At 45.5% G+C, this 21913-nt stretch overlaps 1 protein-coding gene across 2 annotated transcripts in view; it reads left to right on the forward strand.

The window, feature by feature from the left end:
* The window catches only part of SHISA6 (shisa family member 6), a 408603-nt gene that overhangs the window by 74148 nt on the left and 312542 nt on the right, over positions 1-21913 (forward strand). For both annotated transcript variants that reach the window (XM_084986184.1, XM_084986185.1), the window contains exons 2-3: positions 2740-2856; positions 4739-4853. In XM_084986184.1, the coding sequence (XP_084842310.1) occupies positions 4788-4853 (66 nt within the window). In that variant the 5' untranslated portion in view covers positions 2740-2856; positions 4739-4787. The remainder of the gene's footprint in view (positions 1-2739; positions 2857-4738; positions 4854-21913) is intronic.

Here is a 21913-nt window from a genome sequence, read left to right on the forward strand (position 1 = left end):
ACCCACTGAGCAAGGCCAGGGACCGAACCCGAAACCTCATGGTTCCTAGTCGGATTTGTTAACCACTGCGCCACGACGGGAACTCCCCAGCAGTTTCTTAAGTTAAATTTAAACTTCCTAAAAGGTCATTTCTGTTCCTAACTGTCCACTCAAGAGAAACAAAAGGTTATGTTCCTACAAAGACTTGTAGGCGTATGTTCATAGAGCCTTATTCATAAAAGCCCCAAAGTAGAAACAACCCAAATGTCCATCAGCTGACACATGGAGAAACACAGTGTTGGGTATTGATACGCTGGACACTATTTAGTATCAGAAGGAAGACACTGTGGGTACAGGTTGCAACGTGGCTGAACCTCGAAAGCATTACAGTAAGTGAAAGACGTCAGATACAAAGGACGGTGTATTGCATGGTTCAGTTTACATGAAATATCCAGAAAGAGCCAATCCGTACAAAATGAAGACTGATGGTTGCCTGGGTGAGGTGGGAGTGGGGACTGACTGCAGACGGGCAGGCAGGAACCTGTTCAGGTGGTGGAAACGTTCCCCATCCAAACTGCGGTAAATTTAGTACAAAGTGCTGGCTTACGGGCGTATTCTACGGGGTGCAAATTATACCTCAATAAAGCTGCTAAGGGTTTGCTCTTGTTGTTTAAAGAGAGTACCATGTGCTCAATGCTTCTGAGAGCCCTAAGGAGACAGAAGAGGACAGGTGCAGCCTTGGTGCCTTGACAAGAAAGGTTCAACCTTCTCGCCATTAACTTTAACAAATTAGCTTATCCCCTTCCTATTTATACAAATAACACATATTCAGATCGGACAACTTAGAAAGTGCAGATAAAGAGAAAGAAAAAAGAAAATCACACATAATCCAAAGAGAACCACCAGTAACATTTTGGCCAATGCATCTTCTGAAAACTTTTGTAACATTCTGGCTGACATATTTCCAAACTTTTAGGAAAGAGGTGAATTCCTGGAGGTGGCACCAGAAATGTGCATTTTTAAACGAGCCAATGGAGGCAATTCCAAGGCATGTCAAGATTTAGGGACAAGTCGCCCCAAAAGAAAAACGTGGCTGCTCCAATGAAGATGCTCTTTTACATAAAAAAAGAAAGGAGGAATTCCCGTCGTGGCGCAGTGGTTAACGAATCCGACTAGAAACCTTGAGGTTGCGGGTTCAGTCCCTGCCCTTGCTCAGTGGGTTAAGGATTCGGCGTTGCCGTGAGCTGTGGTGTAGGTTGCAGAGGTGGCTCGGATCCCACGTTGCTGTGGCTCTGGTGTAGGCCGGTGGCTACAGCTCCGATTGGACCCCTAGCCTGGGAACCTCCATATGCCGTGGGAGCGGCCCAAGAAATAGCAAAAAGACAAAAAAAAAAAAAAAAAAAGAAAGGAGAACTAACACAGATTGGTCACCAATTTAGAATATGTCCCACAGCCTGAAGGATGGAGATAATAGTGAGGCAGAGACTGGTGACAAGGTCAGGAACCCACTTCTTCCTTCTGTCAATAATTTTAGTGACATTTGCCAGCCTTCCTGACAGTGGTAAGAGGCTGTGCTCCTGAGTTCTGGCCAGTGACGTGTGGGCAGAAAGAAGACTGGCCATGACCGGGCTTGGCTCTAAGCCTTCCGCGGGATCCTCCGCTTTTGCCCTCTTTGCTCTTCAGCCATCAGAACACAGACCATTGAGATGGGTTCTTCAAGTGAAGAGAAGCTGGTATAATCAAACAAAGAGAGGATATTGAGTAGCTGGGAAGAGAAAAGCCCCGTTCACAGAGAGCTTGACGTAGTGGAAAACAAGGGAAAGATGCTTCGGAAATGGAGAAGTCACTGGAGATGTGCTTGGCCACAGCCCTGTCTGGGCTGCCAGTAGAGGCATCTGTCCTCCGGATATGTACTTGCTCAAGAGATGTTCCTGGTAATTCAGACCAGGAAAATAATTATCAGCCAGCAACGTGTCAGAGAAGGAGAGGGCCACCTAGAATAAGTTCAGAGGATACAGGAGGTAAAAGTCAAGAGAGCATCTCACACCTCAAACAAAATGAAGTTTTGGGGAAATTGCTCTTGGAAGAGTTATCTGTCTCTGGTAGGCAGAGAGCTCATGTCCACCTACTAAGCACAGGTCTGGCTGGCTGATTATACCCCGTGTCTAGACTAACCGATACCGCATCGTTCTGATTGGTTGACAATGACAGAACAGTTGATAAGTATTTGGAACATCCCTACTGGATGGGGGAGGTGCAGAAAGAAGGCAGAGCTTCTGGAAGGCCTTTTGAGCCCTGGGAACATTCATTCAGAAGGCAGTGGGACAGCCGGAGGACCCCCACGAGGGTCCTCGGGCAGCCTTAGAGGGCTTTATGAAGGCTTGACTATAGAAAGCTGTCTTGCTCAGAAATGTCCAACAGTCTCAACCCACACGCTAGCCCCCTCCAGACTTCCGTGGGGGCAGAATCCAAACTCAGCTCCATGCTTTCAAATGCATGCATGGCAACCTACGGAGGGAGGCAAAGTAGGAAGGACTTCCTGAATTTCAGAATAGTGCAGCCCTTTAAATCTCGAGGTGAAGCCAGATGGCTTAATGCTGATTATTCTTTGGAATGCCTAGAAAGTACCCTATGGTGACGTGCGCAAGACCAGGGAACAAGGACTCTTTGGGAAAAGCCCCTGGAATCAAACCGCCTGCCAAGAATTGGCAGCAGTAACTAAAAGACAGAAATCATTAGTCTCTTTCTCTTTATTTCCAGATCATTTGCCAGTTTTCCCAACACCATTTGTTGAATAATCGACCTCTTACTTACTGATCTGAAATGCCAACTTCATCATGAAACACATTCTCATATGGTCTTGGATCTGTTACTGAGGTTTGTATTTTGTTCCTTGTTATTCTCTGTGAAGTACAGGGTTTGAAACATAGCTTTTAAATCAAACGAATTAATTACATGATTTAGATCTTCAACCTCTCTATTTTTGCCCATTGATCTGTCAAAGATTTAAAGAAGCTTAATAATTTCCTCACCACCATTCTAATTCCATCAGTTTCTCCATGAATATCAAACATTTTGCTTTTCTATATTTTGACGCAATGTTATTGCCCAGGGAAAAGTTTGTATCAGCGATATATTCACTGTGAGTTGTAATTTTTGTCAAAACAAAACAAGGCTTCCAGTTTCAAAATCATAGCAAAAAGATGGTTTGGTTTTCCTTTCTTTTCAAAATGATTCCAAACAACAAGGAAAAAGACTAAAACTTAAATTCCATCTTTGATGAAACCAGAAGACTCCCGCAGCCCCAGACTATATTGCTTATGTGAACGCATAACCGCCAAATGGCTTAGCAATGAGAGGAGGGTTTATCCCACATACAGCGGAGGGAAACCGATGAGAAGCCGGCGATGTTGCCTGGCTGAGTGCTGGCGAGCCTTGGGAATTAGAGAAAGCAAATACCAGAGAAGTCAGGAGTGAGGTAGAGTTGACAACCAGAGGATTATTTGAAAGTCTTTGCAAGAAGCAGTTAGATCCAGTGTCCCCTCCCAACCCCCCACTAACCTTTACAGTCAGCAGTTATCCCCAATATAAAGCAAGAGACAAATACTTTTATTAAAAATCGAATCTGAGAGCCTTGAAACTCAGATACCTTGGCCCTAGAGTTGGGCCAGGTGCAGCGGAGGTCTGAACCCAGGGGAACAAGGTCAGAGTCCATCCACGGAATGATGAGAACCTCTCCTAGCAGCCTCAGAAGTCTGGGAGCTGAATGGTGGAGAAACGAAATCCTTCTGCACCCAGCCGAAGGACAGCTCTGCCCACACCGACATTGGGTTGCCAACGGCCACTTACTGACCATACAGTGAAGTCAGTAACTCATGCTTGTAGTTGTCAACTAGTTACTTAGTGCTTAACTCTTACCTATGAACAGCAAAGAATCACTAGACCTCTGAAGAAAGTGCCAGATACAAAAGAGAGGAACCAAAACCAAGAAACAAAATCAGCAGAAGTAAAAAAAAAAAAAAAAAAAAAAGCAGGGAGTTTTAAACTTTAATTTCTTGAAACTTTAAAGAAATCGTAATTAGTATCCTCAGAAATAATAAACCATCATGCATCTGTGAAACAAGTATAGCATGTGGTTTATAAAAGGGACAGGGGGCGGCAATCAGAGAACCAGAAACAGCCTCTGGAAATTAAAAATGTGATAACCGTGATGGGGGGTTCAGCAAAGAGTCTGGAAAACAAAGTTGAAAAGTCTTCAAGAAACTGGAAGAAAATGATAAAGAAACATACAAGAGGAATGAATCCAATTCCCAATTTGTCACAGTTTCTGGAAGAAAAAAAAAAAACAAGGAAGTGCAGGGGAAGATATTATCAAAGGAACAATAAAATTAACCTTCCCAGAACTGAAGGATAAACGGCTCCAGATGGCTTCCTACCAGATGCTCAGCACAATGGGTGATGAAATATTCACATCAATACACACAGTAGTGAAATTTCAGGATACTGGGATAAGAGGAAGAGCCTGAAAACATGAAAGGTGGGATGGGAAACAGAGCACAAGCAAAAATCAGTAACCAGAACGGCACTGGACTTCAGAAAATAAAAAGCAGTGAGGCAAAGACTTTAAAAATTAGAGAGAATCCGACTCCAACACGGAATTCTAGACTGGCAAGATTTGCAATTAAATATCGGGAATGCAAAAGTTTTTTTTTTTTTTTTAAAGCTAACACATCTTTCTCTTTGTTTTTTCTCCTTCCAGAAAGCAACTAAAACATGTACTCCTAAAAAATAAATAGGAATTCAAGAAAATGAAAGCTCGAGGACTCAAGAAGCGGAGAAAGGGGATGGAGAGAATTCCTAGAATGGTGACAAAGGTAAGTCTCAGCTGACAGCATGGCTTCCAACCGAAAGGTGGTGCGGAAGTGTGGAGGGCTCCAGCAGTGACGTCTCCGGAGAAAGGTGTGAAATGGTAGATTATCTGACAGCTTTAAACACTTGGATTTAAAATAATGTTGACAGATGTCTTACAGAGCTTTTGGTATTTATGGGAAAAGTTATCCACCAGTTCAAAAGGAAAAAAAAAAAAAAACTTTAGCAAATGAAAAATAATGAGGCAAGCTTTGACTCCAAGCAAAACCAAAAGATGTACCAGAAGAAAAATCCTCATAACATTTACTGGTTAAGCGCTTAGCACTATTTGCATAGAGATAAAAACACCTGTGACACACATTGATGGTTACCTTGCCAGTGTCTACACTCCTTTCTTCCTTACAGCTAAACCCTGATTTTGTTCATGCAGCAAGGTGCCTATCTAAAAGTTCTCGCGATGCTAGGAGTTCCCTGGTGGCACAGTGGGTTAAGGATCTGGCATCGTCATTACAGTGGCTTAGGTTGCCCCTATGGTGAGGATTTGATCCCTGGCCTGGGAATTTCCACATGCCATGGGCATGGCCAAAAAATAAAAATAAAAGTAAAAATAAATAAACAGTCTTGTGACGCTAGAATGCCTTGCAGTTGGAGGTGTGACACAGAGCCTACTAATGAGACATTTGCTAAGGGTTTCTAGGCAATTTTTTCTTTTCCTTTCTCCTCTGACTTCCCTTCATCCTTTTTTTCCCCTGCCCTGAACCATGGGTACAACATTGGAGGTGCAGCAGCTATCTTGTGACCATGAGGACAAAAAACACAAGCCTAAAAATGGAATAACAGAAAAGTGAAAAGACCCTGGGCCGCTAAGGACATGTTAAACCACCACAACAGCTCTTGCCTGCCCAAAAGCCACTGTTAGGCATGTCTTCTGTTCCTTGCAGCCAGGCACATTCTGAACTAATACAATACTAGGTGTGGGCATACCTCCAAGTTTCTATAGCTACATCAGAAGATTGAGAGCAGAGTAAGATGGGTGTAATAAAATCCTTTGCTGGCATTATAAGAAGCCAGTATTATTGATCAACTGAGGTCTGTTTGTGTCCCTTAATTTTAACATGTTTCTTATATATAAGAAACAACCAAAAGAGCTTAAAAATATTGCCCTTAGAGTACTGGATGAGGATGATGGATAAGGAGCTGACATATTTGTTAAATCTTTTTAGAGTTAAAAAAAATTAGACTGTGTCCATGTTTAACTCTTTTGATTAAAACATTAAAATTAATTAAAAAGTAAAGCAAAAATTTTGTCACATACAATGCCTTCCACCTTAGATTTTTACTTTGTCTTCTATTAAATGGTAAACTTCATTTTCCATATTTCCCCCTTTTTAATACTTCAGCCATGTCTTTTCCCACACTTTCATCTTAGTCTGTTTGGATCATTTTATTTTAGGTGTGTAAATTGTAGGCAGTACGTACGTACTCGGGTCTGTGGTTTTTGACCCCACTGGTCTTGTCTTTTAATAGAAAAGCTTGATCCATTTGCTTTTATTGATACAACTCCTATGTTTGATCTTTGCTCTGTCATCTTTTTCTGTGCTTTCCACCTTTTTATGTTTTCTTTGCTTTCTGGCTCGATAAATGGATTTAGCATTTTGAGAGACGTATTTCATTTTAAGCTCTCCTGATTCTTATCTTTAAGGTTTTTCAAAAACGCATTTCAAAAGATATTTCTTAAACTGTGATTCCTTAATAGTCTGAACCACGACTGAAACGTTAATTCCTCCAATTATCGTGTTTAAAACAGCGCATAGAGTTTTCCTGCCTTCTTTCTTTTCTGCTTTTCTTCTCTTTTTCTCCCGTATGATCTACATTCACCTTCTTTTAATAGCTTATTTTTGAGATTTCACATTTTTTAAACTCATTCATCTTTTATTCATGTAACAAGCCTCATTCCATGTATTGTACTAGACGAAAAGCTTAGAGAAAGGGACACGATTCTTGCCCTCTGTGCATTTGAAGGAATCAGGGGCAGTCCGGGGATGTGGCATAGCAGAACTATGCTGGTGTTATGCGGAGAAACAAGGAGAGGCACACAACCTAGACTGGCTTATCAAGGAAGACTTCCTGGTGGAGGGGACACTTGAGCTGAATCTTAAAGTATGATGTGGGTTACTGAGTCCAAGAGTGGGGAGAGGTCTCTCTAGCAGTGGGAGCAGCATATGTAAACACAAGGAAGTAAGAAGATGCCTCGGGTTGCTTAACCGCAAACAGCTCGTTGTTGCATGAACATGGTGGCTGCTGAGAACGGAAAGGGTCAGAGAGGTGCAGTGAGGAATCCTCTCACTACATCACAGATGGCCTTGAATGACATTCTCAAGAAGGATGCTACCAAAGAATCCGAAACAGGATGCAAAGAGGATGAGGAGTGGGTAGGAATGAGGATGGAAGGTGTCAGGCTTCCTATGAGGACATTTTTCATGAATAAAATAAAGAGAAAGTGATGGAACAGGAGAAACGAGTATCAGGAGATCTCAAGACTGTGACCTTGGAGGGACAGCAAGCAAGTAACCTCTAACGTGCTACTCCAACCTCTCTGGTCCAGTTTTTCTCCAGCTCTACTGGAAATAGAGTAAGGCTCTTCAGTTTATACCATGAAGAAACATCAGCTCGGAGGTCTCCTTGGTCACATCCAGTGGTTCGAAGGAGCTGAATTTGAGGAGTGGGAGGTCCAGGGAGGAGACAGAAGAGGATAGAAGTCACTTCAAGCCAAATCTCATGAGGCCAATGAAGTTACAGAGAAACTACCTGCCTCAGTTCTCACCCATCCCTTGTGCAGTCTCCCATCTTTTAAACAAACAATGTCAGGAGTTACAAATAGAAACATGCTTTCTTCGTTCAGCTCTGGGTTTTGCTGGACAGAGTGATGCGGCCATGTCAGTGATGTGGTTATGAGCAGATGAGAGAGTCTTTAATTCGGTATTCCTAATACATGTCCATTACACCTTTTGTTATTGTCCCATGGCCCTTGAGTATTTTGTTCTCCTTCCTCTTTGAATTTCAGTTTTTGATGTTTCTATTGATGTCTTCAAGTTCATTGATTCTTTCCTGGCTGAGTCTAGTTTCCTGGACTTGAGTCCATCAAAGGCCTTCTTCATTTCTCTTACAGTGTTTTGATCTCTGGCTTTTCCTTTTGATTCTTTTTTAGAGTTCCCATCTCACTGCTTACATGACTAATCTGCCAGTCTGTTCTTGCATGTTGTCTACTTGCTCTATTAGAGAGCCCTTCGAATACCAATCACAGTAATTTTAACTTCCGGTCTGCACTTCCAACATCTCTGCCAGATTTGAGTTTGGTTCTGATGTTTACCCTGCCTCTTCAATCTGTGGGGTTTTCTATCTTGTTCTTTTTTTGTGTTTTAGTACGCCTTGTCATTTTTTTGTTGCAAGTCTGACATGATTACAAGATTAAAGGAACTCCTGCAGACTTTTCTTCTCCTGACCTTAATAAGATGTGAGTCTCTGTCCACCTGTCTGTCTCTTCCATTCGGGGGGCAGCAGTTTGCCCCTTTAATGTCAGTTTCCTGGTGGATCTAAGAAGAGTTGTTGATTTTCAGTTTGTTCATTTTTTCTCCTGTTGATTGGGTGGGAGAGCTGACTTAAAAGTTCCTTACATGTTGACCTACAAACCTAAAGAAGTCCTTAATTTGGAATTTGATTCACCAGGAGCTGATAAGCGATACTAAGGAAGCTGGTTTCAGATTTTTAGAAGGAGAGCTTTGAAGGATGTCAGGAAAGATCGAGGCTTTGCCTTCAAAGGAGTTTGCTTAGCTAGATCCAGTCTTTTTCTTACAGAACCAAGAACTTTAGAGGACCCTCCGTCCCATCCTGTAGGTAAGCACACTGAGGTTCAGAGAGATACAGTGATTTTCTCAAGAGCACACAGCCAGTAACAGGTCTGCGGCTTGAGTCCAGGTCTCCTGATAATAAGTTCGATGTTCTTTCTGGGGCCTGTCTCTCTCCCTGGTCTGTGCTCCTGGGGGTCCTTTAACCTTCATTCAGGGATGAAGGTCACGACGACAAAGGATCTGGATGAAGGGCAGGTGCAGCCTCATTGGAGAGGCTTCAGAGGAGATACCAGGATGATTCCAAACCGGGAGGAACATCCCGAATGGAGGAAAAGGAAAAGGGCCCTGGTGCTTAGAGGAATGTGAGTCACCTCTCCTCTCACTCCCTGGAGCGCTGCACCCGGCCCAGATCTGACAATTGTCTGCACACCGATGCCCTCTAGTGGTTGGAAGAAAGACATCCTTTCCACCCAAACTTGACTCCCAGGGAAACTTGAAGCTTGAGTCCTGGGAGGGAAAAACTGACCCTTCTCCGTCATCCCTCACTTTGGTTTAGAGATTTGTCGAACCAGGTTTTTCTCCTTTTCTACCCTTTAACTTCTTTTTGTTAAACAATCCAACGACATTTAAAAACACGTGTGAAGGAGAATATTACCCCATCTGGAGAACCATATGTACCCACGTGTGAGGTGGGGGAGAGGAAGCTATAGACACACACACACACACACACACAACCAGGGTGTGCAGACGCAAGTACACATCCCTGGGCTGCAGGAAGGCTTTGCGGGTCCTAAAAGCTATGAAATTGGGGAATCTCCCTTTGAAAAACAAACAAACAAACAAACATATTAAAATACAAGTACACAGTTAAGCACAGGGCTTGGAAGAGTCCCATTCATCGGCTTCATGGTGAATAATTCTCGCACATACCCATCTGCCTGTGCACACACAGGGAGGAAGCCAAGGTAGAAGGCAGAAGAGCTATTTTTAATTTTCACTATTATCCCTGAAATCCTATCTATACTGAGAATGGCCCACCTCAGGAAAGGCACCTTGGAAGGCTGTACAATTATTCTTACCATGTTACCGTTGTTTAAAAGATATCTGGAATTGTTATTTTTAATTGCCTTCAGATACTGTGGCATTTTCCTTGGAATATCGTTAATAGTGACTTTTATCATTTAAGTGCAGGTTCTTTGTGTGTGTGCAACAGCCAGATGCACACAGATAAGCACGAGGAGGGCCAGTGCTGTGTCTGGTCAAGAGTGAAGGGTCTTTCTTAAACCACAGACCCATGGTTGCCAAGGGGAGGAGGGGAGGGAGGGATTGGGAGTTTGGGGTTAGGAGATGCAAACTGTTAGATGTAGCCTGGATAAGGTCCCACTTTATAGCACAGGGAACTATCTTCAATATCCTGTGATAAGCCATAATGGAAAACAATATAAAAAGGAATGCCTCTGTGTGTATAACCAAAGCACTTTACTATATGCTAGAAATGAACACAACATTGCAAATCAACTGTACTTCAATTTCAAAAAAAAAAAAAAAAAGACTAAAGCGTCCTTTTAAAAGCTACCAATGTCTTCTGCCCTTTCATTTCTTCTATCCTGTGGATTTGTTTCCCTGAAAAGAAACTCCGAAATGACTTTAGTAGTGAAACAATCCTTGGGCTAGTTGTGTGCACGGAGTGGCATGAAGCTCTGCCTTGCCATCTTCCAGTTACAGGAAGGACCATGCACAGGGGCCCAGGTGTGGAGCTGGAGAAACCATTTGTTGATGAGAAGGCCAGGCGCCCACTGACAGCTCCCAGGTCAGCCACATGTGCAGCAGAGACACCAAGGCAGACCCTTCCCAGGGGGGGCTCTTGTGTTGCCGACTTCAGCACAAAAGCATCCCCTGACTTTGCTGATCCTTCCGTAGTCGGTACGGTAGCCTGGGATATTTCCATCAGACCTTCTCTTTTTCTGCCCTTCATTCAGTGTCAAACTTTTGTATCACAGTCTGATGGCTTTTCTAGCTTCTCTGGTCTCTTCCTTGTCCTGCCTCCGCCAGCCGCAACTCCCTGCCCGGGCATTTTTCCTAAAAACTCGTGCTTTGTTAACCCCATCTCGGTTTCTGCTCCTTGGAGGACCAGACACAGGTTTCTGCAGGGATCACTTTGAAAGGAGGCGCCATCTTATATCGATTTAACTATAACAATCTGGCCCCATTTAAACAAATTTTTTAATTGAGGTATGGTTGATTTACAATGTTGTATTCGTTTGAAGTGTGTAGCAAAGTGATTCAGATATATATATATATATATATATATAAGATATATATATAATATTCAGATTATGTATATAATTCAGATTTCATATCTATATATTAGATTCTTTTCCATTATAGGTTATTACAATACTTTGAATATAGTTCCCTGTGCTATACAGTAGGTCCTTGTTGATTACGTTTTTTATTTTGATTATCTGTTTTATATATAGTGGTGTGTATATATTAAACCCAACCTCCTAATTTTCCCCTCACCTTTTCTCTTTGGTAACCATAAGTTCATTTTCTATGTCTGTGAGTCTATTTCTGTTTTGTAAGTACATTCATTTTGTATCGTATTTTAGATTCCACATCTAAGTGACATCATATGGCATTTGTCTTTTTCTGACTTACTGCATTTAGTGTGATCATCTCCAGGTCTATCTGCATAGCTGCAAATGGCATTACTTTATTATTTTCATGGCTGAGTAATATTCCATTGTGTATATGTACCACATCTTCTTTATCCCTTCCTCTGTTGATGGGCATTTGGGTTGCTTCCATGTCTCAGCTCTTGTAAATAGTACTGCAGTGAACAATGGGGTGCATGTATCTTTTTGAATTATGGTTTTCTCCAGATATATGCCCAGGAGCAGGATTGCAGGATCATAGGGTAACTCTACATTTAGTTTTTTAAGGAACCTTCACAGTGGTTGCAATAATTTACATTCCCACCAACAGTGTAGGAGGGTTGCTTTTTTCCCTACTCCCTCTCCAGCATTTGTTATTTGTAGACTTTTTGATGATGGCCACTCTGACCAGAGTGAGGTGATACCTCGTGGTAGTTTTGATTTGTGTTTCTCTAATAATAAGTGACGTCGAGCATCTTTTTGTGTGCCTGTTTGGCCCCATTGTTTAAATGTTTGATGACTGACAATTTTTAAGCTTCACCTCTCTCTGTGCCTCACATCTGGGGAAAGCCTCCTTGGTACCAGCAGGAGATTGAAACTCCGAGAGCCCCTGCCACTTCCTGGGAACTCTCACCCTGGCTTCACTCCTTAACTGCTGTGAAAGCCCAGGCCAGGCTCCCTTCCTCCATCTCTCAAGTTATTTTGACCTACTTTGAGAGGCCTGTCTTGCTCTCCCTAGAGACCTCAATTCTGCAAATCATAAACCATGTCATACTCTCTTGGTGAAGGTGTGGCACCATCAGTTTTGACCTCCAAACGAAATTGTAGGGGGGAGTCCGTGTATTTTGAAGGGTGGTCACACAATGTTGTCAGTTGCCACACAGCATCCACAACTAAAACAAGAGCTGCCAAGTCCCCCACCTTCTCACTTGAGAGGATCGCCAGCTCTGTGGTCAGCCCCGTCCTTCAGGGCATGTAGAAGGGGGCCGTGCAGTAAAGATAGGACCACCCACCTGCACCACACACACACACACACACGCACACACGCACACGCAGCTGCAACAGAAAAGCAAGGCGAGAGGGAGAGGAGGTGGCATTTTGAAGGAGTGTCATATTTGTGAAAAGGAGCTCTTGCTTTTTCTCCCTAAAGAGAAGAGAGAGAGCAACCAGAAGAATCACCCATAACCAAGCGAATCACCCATCCATAACCAGGAGAATCAAGGAGGTGCAGGAAGGTGCTGAAATGCACCTTGCCCAGCTTCAAGACTGAAGAAAGAGCCCAGAGGCAGCAACAGAGACACCAGTGGCTCAGTGGACAGGGGAGCTCACACATCTGAAGCCAGGTCCTGGAGCAACACTCCGCCTGTGCAGTGGACAGTGGGCAGGACACGGTGGCAGTTACGTTCCAGGGGAAAAGGGGAGAGTTCCAGTTACAGGGGAATTATGTCAGGTCAGCTCATTAGTTACCAGGGAAACCAGCAGAGGGGCAGGCCCCTCCCTGCTCCTTTGATAAGCTAGCGTAGCTGAGGCCTGGGGCAACGAAGGTCAGCCAGGTGTGTAGGGTGCCAGTAAAGCAGTCACTGGTCAGGCAGGGGATGGACAGAGAGCAAGAGAACAGCCATCTTGAGTGGCCTGAGCTCCAGGCGGCCTGAAGCTGCTTCAGCCTGTGGGTGGTAGGGGGGCCCCTAAACCGGATGGGATGGGTAGACGGCCTGGGGTGGTGCTGGGAGGAGGAGCCAGTCCAGGGTAATGGGGGGGGTGTGGGGCCGCCTGGGGCTCTCTGAAACACCAGCACACATCCTCCCTGAAGACACCAGTGTTCTTTCAGAAACATGACACCCAGGGAGAACCAGTGGCTACTGGCCAGTGTTAGAGAGGAAACAGCAGCCAACAGGGAAAAAGCCGCTTTCCTGGGAGTTCCCTGGTGGCCCAGTGGTTAGGAGTTGGCACTTTCACTGCTCCGGGCCAGATTCAATCCCTGGCCTGGGAACTGAGATCCCACATCGAGCCTAGCACACCACAACCAAAAAAAAAAAAAAAAAAAAAAAAAAAAAAAAAAATCGATTCAATTTATTGAAAAAAGCGTTCCCACTGGGCAGCCAGGAAGGAAACACGTTCACCCCTCTCTCTCTCAACAGGAGCCTGGGACATCTCCATTCCAAGTCTATAGCTATAAGTCCGGGCCTTATGGTTGGGGAAGAGCTGGGGCCAGGCGAGATGGACCAGACTTAGGAAGGACTGGGAAAGCAGCAATTTTAAAACAAATAACACAGAGTCTGAGAAAGGAAACCAGACTGATAGAACAACCCAAAGGGACCAAGAAATTATGGAATTCAACCATGATCCCCTGAAGGCACTCAGCATCGGGTGAGGGGGAAGGTGTTGATTACAACCCGAGTAATAGTAGAAACTGGAGAAGCAAATTGTTTTTTGCGTTTCCATTCCAAAGAGTTAACACCGTTCTCTAAATCAGCTACGTATGATTTTTAAAAACACAACACCGATCTTGAAAGGAAATAATTAAACATCACCTATAATCTGGTGCCGTCTATATATGTACCCATAATTCATTGCCTTTACATTTTTAAACAAAGTTCGTTGAAAGGGTAGGTCATGGCTGTTATTTCCAGCCTCTGTGTTTGCCCACGTGGTTCTTTCCACCGTGAATATCCACCCTCATGCTCCAACTCCCATCTTTCAGTGTAAAAGCTTCTGTTCCTAGAAAAACAAAACTATCCTTCTCTTTCCCCTCAGAGTCTGGGGAAGAGAAGGCCCTTGGCTAGGAATTTAATCTATAGCTCTTTCAAGAAGTAATTACAAAGCCCCTGTTAGGCCTTCGTGTAGTCGTAAGAGCAGTTCTTAAGAGGCATAAAGCTGGAAAATGGGCCCATGTCTTATTTCCAGCAGGCTCTAGGGGCGTCCCAGATTGAAAGGGTGGGGGTGCTTACACTGTTCAGACGCGAATTATATAAGGTGTTAATTACACATAGAGAGGAGGCTTTGAAAACCATGGGGATGTAAGAAAAAATACCTCGCTTCCACGTTATGGGTTTAGACTGTAATATCCATTATAATTAATATTTATCCCTGGGAGATGCGGATGCGGGTGCGGCGGAGGCAGAATTGGAAAGAAACCCCCCAGCCTTCCAGTGAGCTGTCGATAGAACAAGGAGGATTGTCTGCAGATGCACTTGCGTTCAGAGACCCCCTAGAGCAGCAACCCGGGCGGCCCTGTGGGACTCGGGATGTTTCCCGGGATAAAGTGGAACCTCTCAGAGCTGGGCGTCTCTGGCGCGGAACAAGGGTAACTCCGAGCAGAGAGTGGTCCCACTAGGAGGACTCGCAGGCTTCCTGAAACCTCAGTGCGGACGGAGGCCGAGGAAGGAGAAAAGGATTCACAGGGAGGTGCAGATCCCAAACCGGGGGCTAGGAGCTGGGGACCCCCGAGGGCATTTCCTGCACGGGTTTAACTTGATGAGCATTTCCCCTGGTTCCAGGGTGAAAGTCAAGGTAAGTGTTTAAATATCTGTGCTCCTCTAGTATGTAAAATGCCCTTTGGGTACCGCAATCCCCCATAACAGTTGATATATATATATATAGTGTGTGTGTATATCACGTGTGTGTATATACATACAGACGTATTTGCATGTATGTAAAATAGCGGTGTCAGGAAGAGCACGGGAGCAGACTCGTGGAGGGAGGCAGACCTGCCCGGTCACCCTTCCGTGCCTGGCTGTGCCCAGGGAGAACCATCCTAGGCGGGAACTGCTTTCCGGCCAAATGCTTCAAGAACTGCGGTGGAACTGGGCACCGTGGGTGGGCAGGAGAGCAGGCTGAGGGGGCCACAGACCAAAACCTCCTCCCTCCTCCCTCCCTGCGAATAGGAGGAGAAAGTGACCTTTCAAAGTGGGAAAAGGCTGACGTGTTGGTTACTCTGTTCACTCCCCAAGGCTGTCTTTCAAATGCCGCATCCTTTACGGAGCCCTGCCTGAGCTCATCCAAGCCAGAGAGGACCGCCCCCCCCCGCCCCCCACCTCCGAATGCCGAGGGCCTCCCTTATGGCAGGTACCCGTATCCCCCTTGGGAGAGAGTACTTTATAAAGGAAGCCCCGGCCCAGGTCCATCTGCTTTCTTTATGAAGGAAGCCCCGGCCCGGGTCCCGTGGGTTTGCCGCCAAGAGTCCTGGCGCCCGCTCCTGCCCTCCTCCTCTCCGCCTGCCTCCCGCAAGAGCTGAGCTCTGTGCTCACCCGACAGCCTTGCTCTCTAGCTCCTGTTGGCCTATGGGGAGCCCTTCCATAGGTGGGAGGGAGATGGGGACAAACAGTCCAATCTTTGGAGGTCACCTCAAGGTTAGTCTCCCAGCTGAAGGTTGCTGCCCCCAAGGTGGCTGTGCCAGGAGACTGCATCCCTGCCCTTCCAGCCTCCAGTCCATACCACACCTGAGCTCTGTAGGTCCCAGGGCACTAACACCTCCGCTGCTACTAGCCCAGGTGACCAAACCCTCGCCTATGCTCCCCCTGTATTCATGCCTTTGTAATGAGTTCTACTTGTCATTAGTTAGCTTCATCTGTGTTTCCAGCTGGGATCCTGCCTGATACACTCCTTTACTGAATAAATTGAGGGCATCCCAGTAGATGTTTGAGTTATGCTTGTTTTTGAACCGTAGCTAAAAGATGTGCCATGCGTATTATAGCTGCCCAATAAGCATTTGTTCAGTACTGCCCCTAGAACTGAGTCTCTCGGCCTAGGCACTACTGACATTTGGGGGTGAATAACTCTTTGTTGGGGGCAGGAGGGTTTTCCTGTGCACTGAAGGATGTTTAGCAGCATCCCCGACCTCTGTATGCGAAATAATAATAGCACCCCAACCCCAGCTGTGGCAACCAAAAACGTCTGCAGACGTTGCTAAACGCCCCAGAAGCAAAATTGTTCCGTGTTGAGGTTCACTGCCCTATATCTTAGCTCCTTTGGTCATTCCATCATGCGTGTTACAAAAGCAAGTATCGTGTAATTCCCAGTGTGGCTCAGTGGGTTAAGAACCCAGCATAGTGTCTGTGAGGATGCAGGTTCCATCCCTGGCCTCACTCAGTGGGTTAAGGATCTGGCGTTGCTGTGGCTGTGGTGTAGCCTCAGCGGCAGTTCTGATTTTACCACTAGCTCAGGAACCTCCATATGCTGCAGGTGCCACCCTGAAAAGAAGAACAAAAAAAAAGCCCAATATTATTTCTTCATAACAACAGTTCATGACATGCTTGTAAGTGTACACACATACACATGGGTGTGAATGAACACCCTGGGAGCCACAACCATGAAACAACACATCAAAGTCACACAGTCTGACATACCTACGTATACGTGTACACATGAAAACGCATTTGAAAGGAACTCTCAAAGTTTAGGAAATCAAAGACCTCCTTTCTTACTTTGAAAACAAAATCCTTATTCTCAAGTGCAAAAAAAAAATCATCCACAATGCGGAGATAACATTAAATGCGATTTCTTTGACCTTTACAGAGATTGATGAGCTCAGATCTTCAGAAGATTATAGGCGTAAGCATAAATGTGGAAGCGCTAAGCAGGGCACGAGATAGAAGATGATCAAAAAGAACAAGGCGCTTCCAGGCACCGAGGCGAGACCCTCCCCCACCCTCCTCCGCAGTCCTCACTGAAAGGGCCTCGGCTTGCGAGCACCGGCACGGGAGTCTTATTGTGCTGCTTGCAGGAGGAATGTGTTAGGGCTTCAAAACTCTTCTTCTTCTTCTCTTTTTAGGGCCGCACCCACAGCGAACGGAAGTTCCCAGGATAGGGGTCCAATTGGAGCTACAGCTGCCAGCCTACACCACAGCCACAGCCACACAGGATCTGAGCCGTGTCTGCGACCTACACCACACCTTGCGGCAACCCCGGATCCTTAACCCACGGAGTTAGGCCAGGATCGATGCCAGATCCTCGTGGATACCGGTCAGGTTCTTAAGCAACTGAGCCACGACGGGAACTCCCCTCAAAACTCTCGCAGCTACTGTGTTGGTCTCGGTATATGACCTCAGGTTTCACTGACCTTCTTACTTTCGTATCCACTTACTTCCTTTCCAGTTCTCTCTCTCCCACCTGTGAACGCTGCGTTGGTAGCTCCGTGTTGCACAAGTCCAGGAGATGCCATTCCCCTTAATATTTTACTTTATATCTACATACCAAAGTATATTTTATTTCCCTTCTTAATGATTTTTTAAATAGTGGTATAGTTAGTGTACAGCATTGTGTTAATTTCGAGTGTACAGCAAACTGATTCCGTGATACATACACAAATGCTCTTTTCCAGATTCTTGTCCATTGCAGGTTATTACCAGATATCGAGAACAGTTAATTCCCTGGGCTGTACAGTCAGTCTTTGCTGTACATCTATTTCATATAGAGTCGTGTGTATCTGTTAATCCCAAACTCTTCATTTATACCCCCCCCTTCCCCTTTGGTAGCCATAAGTTTTCTTTTCTGTGTCTGTGAGTCTATTTCTGCTTCGTAAACAAGTTGGTTTGTATCGTTTTTTAGATTTCACATGTAAGTGATATCATGTGAAATGTGTCTTTCTCTGATTTACTTCACTCTGTGATAATCCGTGGTACCCAGGGGAGCCCAGTGAAGAGGAGGGAGTTGGTGATTGGTTTGAGGGCAGGCAAGCGTGTAGACATGGGCAGCCCAAACAAGTGACGTGTATTCCTTACATTTCTAATGATTAGAATGATTTGGGGGAGGGTCCCTCACATGGTTCTGGGAAGTAGCCATGCTGTTCCACTCAATTCACTTCAGTCCAGTATAACCGAATTATCTCTGAGCAAGGGATTTAGAGTCAGAGATACTTGAATTTCAGTCCCACATTTGCCAGCCCCTAGTTGGTGAATCGTAGAAACAGTCTCTCAATCTGTATATCCCTGAGTTTATTCATTCATGGATGAGAGATTGTAACATCTGCTTCAACCAAGTATAACGCAACCCAAACAGAAGCACAAGCATCTAAGTTCAGCACTTAGTAATTTCCCAACAATACATTCCCAATAGATGCGGCTGGTAAATAGTAACTCAATAAATAATAGTAACTCTTGATAAGAATAAGGTCAGCACAAACAAAGGGAACCATAAGAGGGGAAAGAGTGAATGTGGATGCTGACTTTCGAAGGACAGCGGGACAGCCTCGAGTTCTGTCGGATCTCTTCAACCAGCTTCCCTCCGGAAGGTGATGCTAGCACCTGAGAGCTGTGATTACAGATCCATACAGCCCAGGAGAATATGGCTGTTCCCATCAATAGTATCAAGACAAGGAGAAATATTGTAGTAGGAAAAAAAAAAATCGGGTGGAAAGACAAAACTTCCATCTATAAAATGACTTGGCTTAGGACTCAAACTCCCATCCCCCTTGATGGCAGACAATGCAGTCTTCCTGATTCAAGGCAATTCACTCACTCCTGTTTAAAATTTAATCTCACATAGGTGCTCAGTTAATTTTAGGCTTATCCATCCTTCCTCATCTCTCGAGCTATGAGGGTGATTTCATGAGAGGGGATGGAGACTGCGGCATGTGCCCTCCTGGTGGGAGAAGAGGCCCACTGTAGGGTTAAATCAGGTGTAGCTGGCGATCCCAAACCTTGGACCTCTGCCCCTGCCCCTCCAGAATCATTGCTGTGGCCGCTGGGCTGTCACTGCTCCCCTCCAAGGCCTCGTTCTGCCGTGCAGACGTTTCTGCAGCTCAGATGCCTTGAAACATTGCCTTCCCTCCTACAAGTCAGTTGCTCTCACTCCTTTTCAGGCAGGACTTAGCTCCTCTCCGAGCTCCTCGCTGTCAGCTCTGGCTTATGAATGAAATTTGTCCTCTTTCTCCAGGCTTCGCCCCCAGATCCTTTAACTAAGTTTTCTAGGATTCAAAGCATCATTTTTTTTGTGTTTTTTTTTTTTTTTCCTTTTCAAGCACCTGGTTCTTGAAATCAAGATGTATGATACTCAAGGCTATTATACCTGCTATAGATTAATTAGAAGCTCCAAAGCCCTGAATTTGATTCTTTTTGTTCACATCGTGTGTCAGGACTCCATGAGCAGTGTCTGCAGAAAGCTTATTCTTTAGTGATGAAAGGAGCAGTAAGAGAAATGAAACTGAATCACACACATTAATATCAAAATATTACTTCCCGCCCAATAAAATGCCTTCTGCTCATGCCTTCTGCCTATAGCACAGAACTAGCCCAGAAACCATCCCCTTGGCAACTTTACATACTTTGTGGATGTTTCACTCAAAAAACCAGGGACCAGATGAGCGTCACAGGGCTTCTCAAGTGGAATCTGGAACGAGCAGGAGAGGAGAGGTAGAGCAGTTGTCTGCAGTGCTTGATGGGGCCAGGAATACCTATGATGGGAAAACAAAAGCCCTCATTACCCAGGTAGGACAAGAAGGTATGGATAAAAGTTTAGGAGATCTTCCAGAAGTTAGAGGCCACAGCTGTGCTTGACTCATAGTAGGCCTGCTCCCTTTTATGTCTGACAAAAGATTGGGAGATAAGAGTCTGCCAGACTCAAAACTTATCAAGTAGGGGGTGGCCTGGGACTTGGACTCAGAATGCATTTACTCGAACTTCCCATCTTTCCTTGTGGAATGTGAAGGAGTCTGCTGCAGATATAGCGCCCTGTGTTAGTCCAGCAGAATCAAAATCAATGGGAAATTATTTTTAAAGACATTATAGGGAATGATAAAAGTCACTCATGCAATTATGGAGGCTGACAAGTCCAAAATCTGCAGCGCCCATGTCCCAGTTCGAGACCAAAGGCCACCAGGCTGCGGTAGGACCAGGAGGTGCAGGTGACCCAGCTCAAAAGCGTCAGGCAGAATCGTCTCTCACTCAGGGGCAGGGTCAGCTTTTTGTTCTTTTTTTTTTTTTTCTTTTTTTTGTCTTTTGTCTTTTGTCTTTTTTTTGTTGTTGTTGTTGTTGTTGTTGTTGCTATGCTCCCGCGGCATATGGAGGTTCCCAGGCTAGGGGTTGAATCGGAGCTGTAGCCACCGGCCTACGCCACAGCCACAGCAACGCGGGATCTGAGCCGCACCTGCATCCTACACCACAGCTCACGGCAACGCCGGATCATTAACCCACTGAGCAAGGGCAAGGACCGAACCCGCAACCTCATGGTTCCTAGTCAGATTCGTTAACCACTGCGCCACGACGGGAACTCCCTTTTTGTTCTTTTTAACCTTGAACTGGTTGGATGAGGGCAGTCTGCTTTATTCAGTCTACTTATTTAACTATTAATCTTGTCCCAAAACACCCTCCCAGAAATACCCAGAATACAGTTTGACCAAATATCTGGTCACCCTAGGACCCTGTCAAGTGGACACATAAACATTGACTACCATAGGTCCTTTCTCCCTGGCTATGTCGCCATCCCTTCCACTAGCGTCCTCTCGCAATTCTCAGTGACCCCTGACCTCTAGGCGCACACCTTTTCTCTAAGTCAGGGGAGGGCTGTGCAGGGTCACTGTGCCACGTGAGCTTCTACCTGTCAGCTCTGCCCTCCCTAGATAGCACCCCCCCACACACAAACCCAGGCGTCTCTCCATCCCTCTCCCTATCACAAAGTCTTCTGGAAACCAGTACACAACAGTGCCAAGTTCAAGTGGAAAAGCCCTTGGGAAGCAGACTCTGAGGCTCTGTGGTAGAGCCGAGATTTGCCGACAGGGATCCCGACTCCAAGTCCACGGTCCTTTCTTCTCCGTCCGCCCCGTAGCTCCCAAGATTGAAATCTAGTGCCTTTCCCCAGCCCCAGTGGCACCAAAGACAAAAGCCATCAGCTGGACCCTCTGCTGGAGGCCCCACAGCAGTTGTGCTTACAGCCTTGTAACGAGGAATTGGCAGTTATGCTGGGAGCAGTTACCAGAGCTTGGAAACATCAGCTCAGATAAAATTAGATTTGACCTGAGAGATTGTTCCCAACACCATCTCAACTGCCTTTGATGTTCTGAATCCCATCAAATCGCACAGAGTTCTCTCTTCCTGGCTTTAAAGTCAGTCTCTTCATCAGAGAAATGAAAAAGACCTGTTTTCCGTTAAAATCTTTCAAGCTCTTTCCCCGGAGGTGTTGTAACAGAAGTGGCATCTGCCTGTTGTATCAAATACCCCAGCACCGGAGGTGGGGACGTTGGCTGACTCATCACTTTGAAAGGTGCTGCCCAGAGCCACAGAATGTCGAAAAGGACGATGGAGGTGGAGGGACAGAGGCCGGAGAGGTCACTTTACCTGCCCAAGGTCCAAATGCCAGAGTCAGGCCCTTGTCCCAGGTCTCTGGTCCTCCAGGGTCCTCCCCTGTTCCGCTTTCCTAATGACGCCTCATACCGGGGCTGCTGTTGGCTGAGCGCTTCCCGCATCTGCTGGAGGGAGAGACGGCTGACGGCGCGCAGTCGTGGATTTGACCCTAAGCCTTTGATTTCAGAATCTGTTGCCGTCTCCTACTACAATACACAAGGGAAGCCTGCGAGGGAGGAAGGTAATAGGTTAGGGGGAGGGCGGGGAGGCAGTGAGAGAGGAAGGG

Source organism: Sus scrofa, chromosome 12, assembly GCF_054392235.1.
Source record: "Sus scrofa isolate SSC_HxYL_T2T_F1_AM1 chromosome 12, Sscrofa_HxYL_maternal_Yorkshire_Landrace_v2.0, whole genome shotgun sequence".
Lineage (NCBI taxonomy): Eukaryota > Metazoa > Chordata > Mammalia > Artiodactyla > Suidae > Sus > Sus scrofa.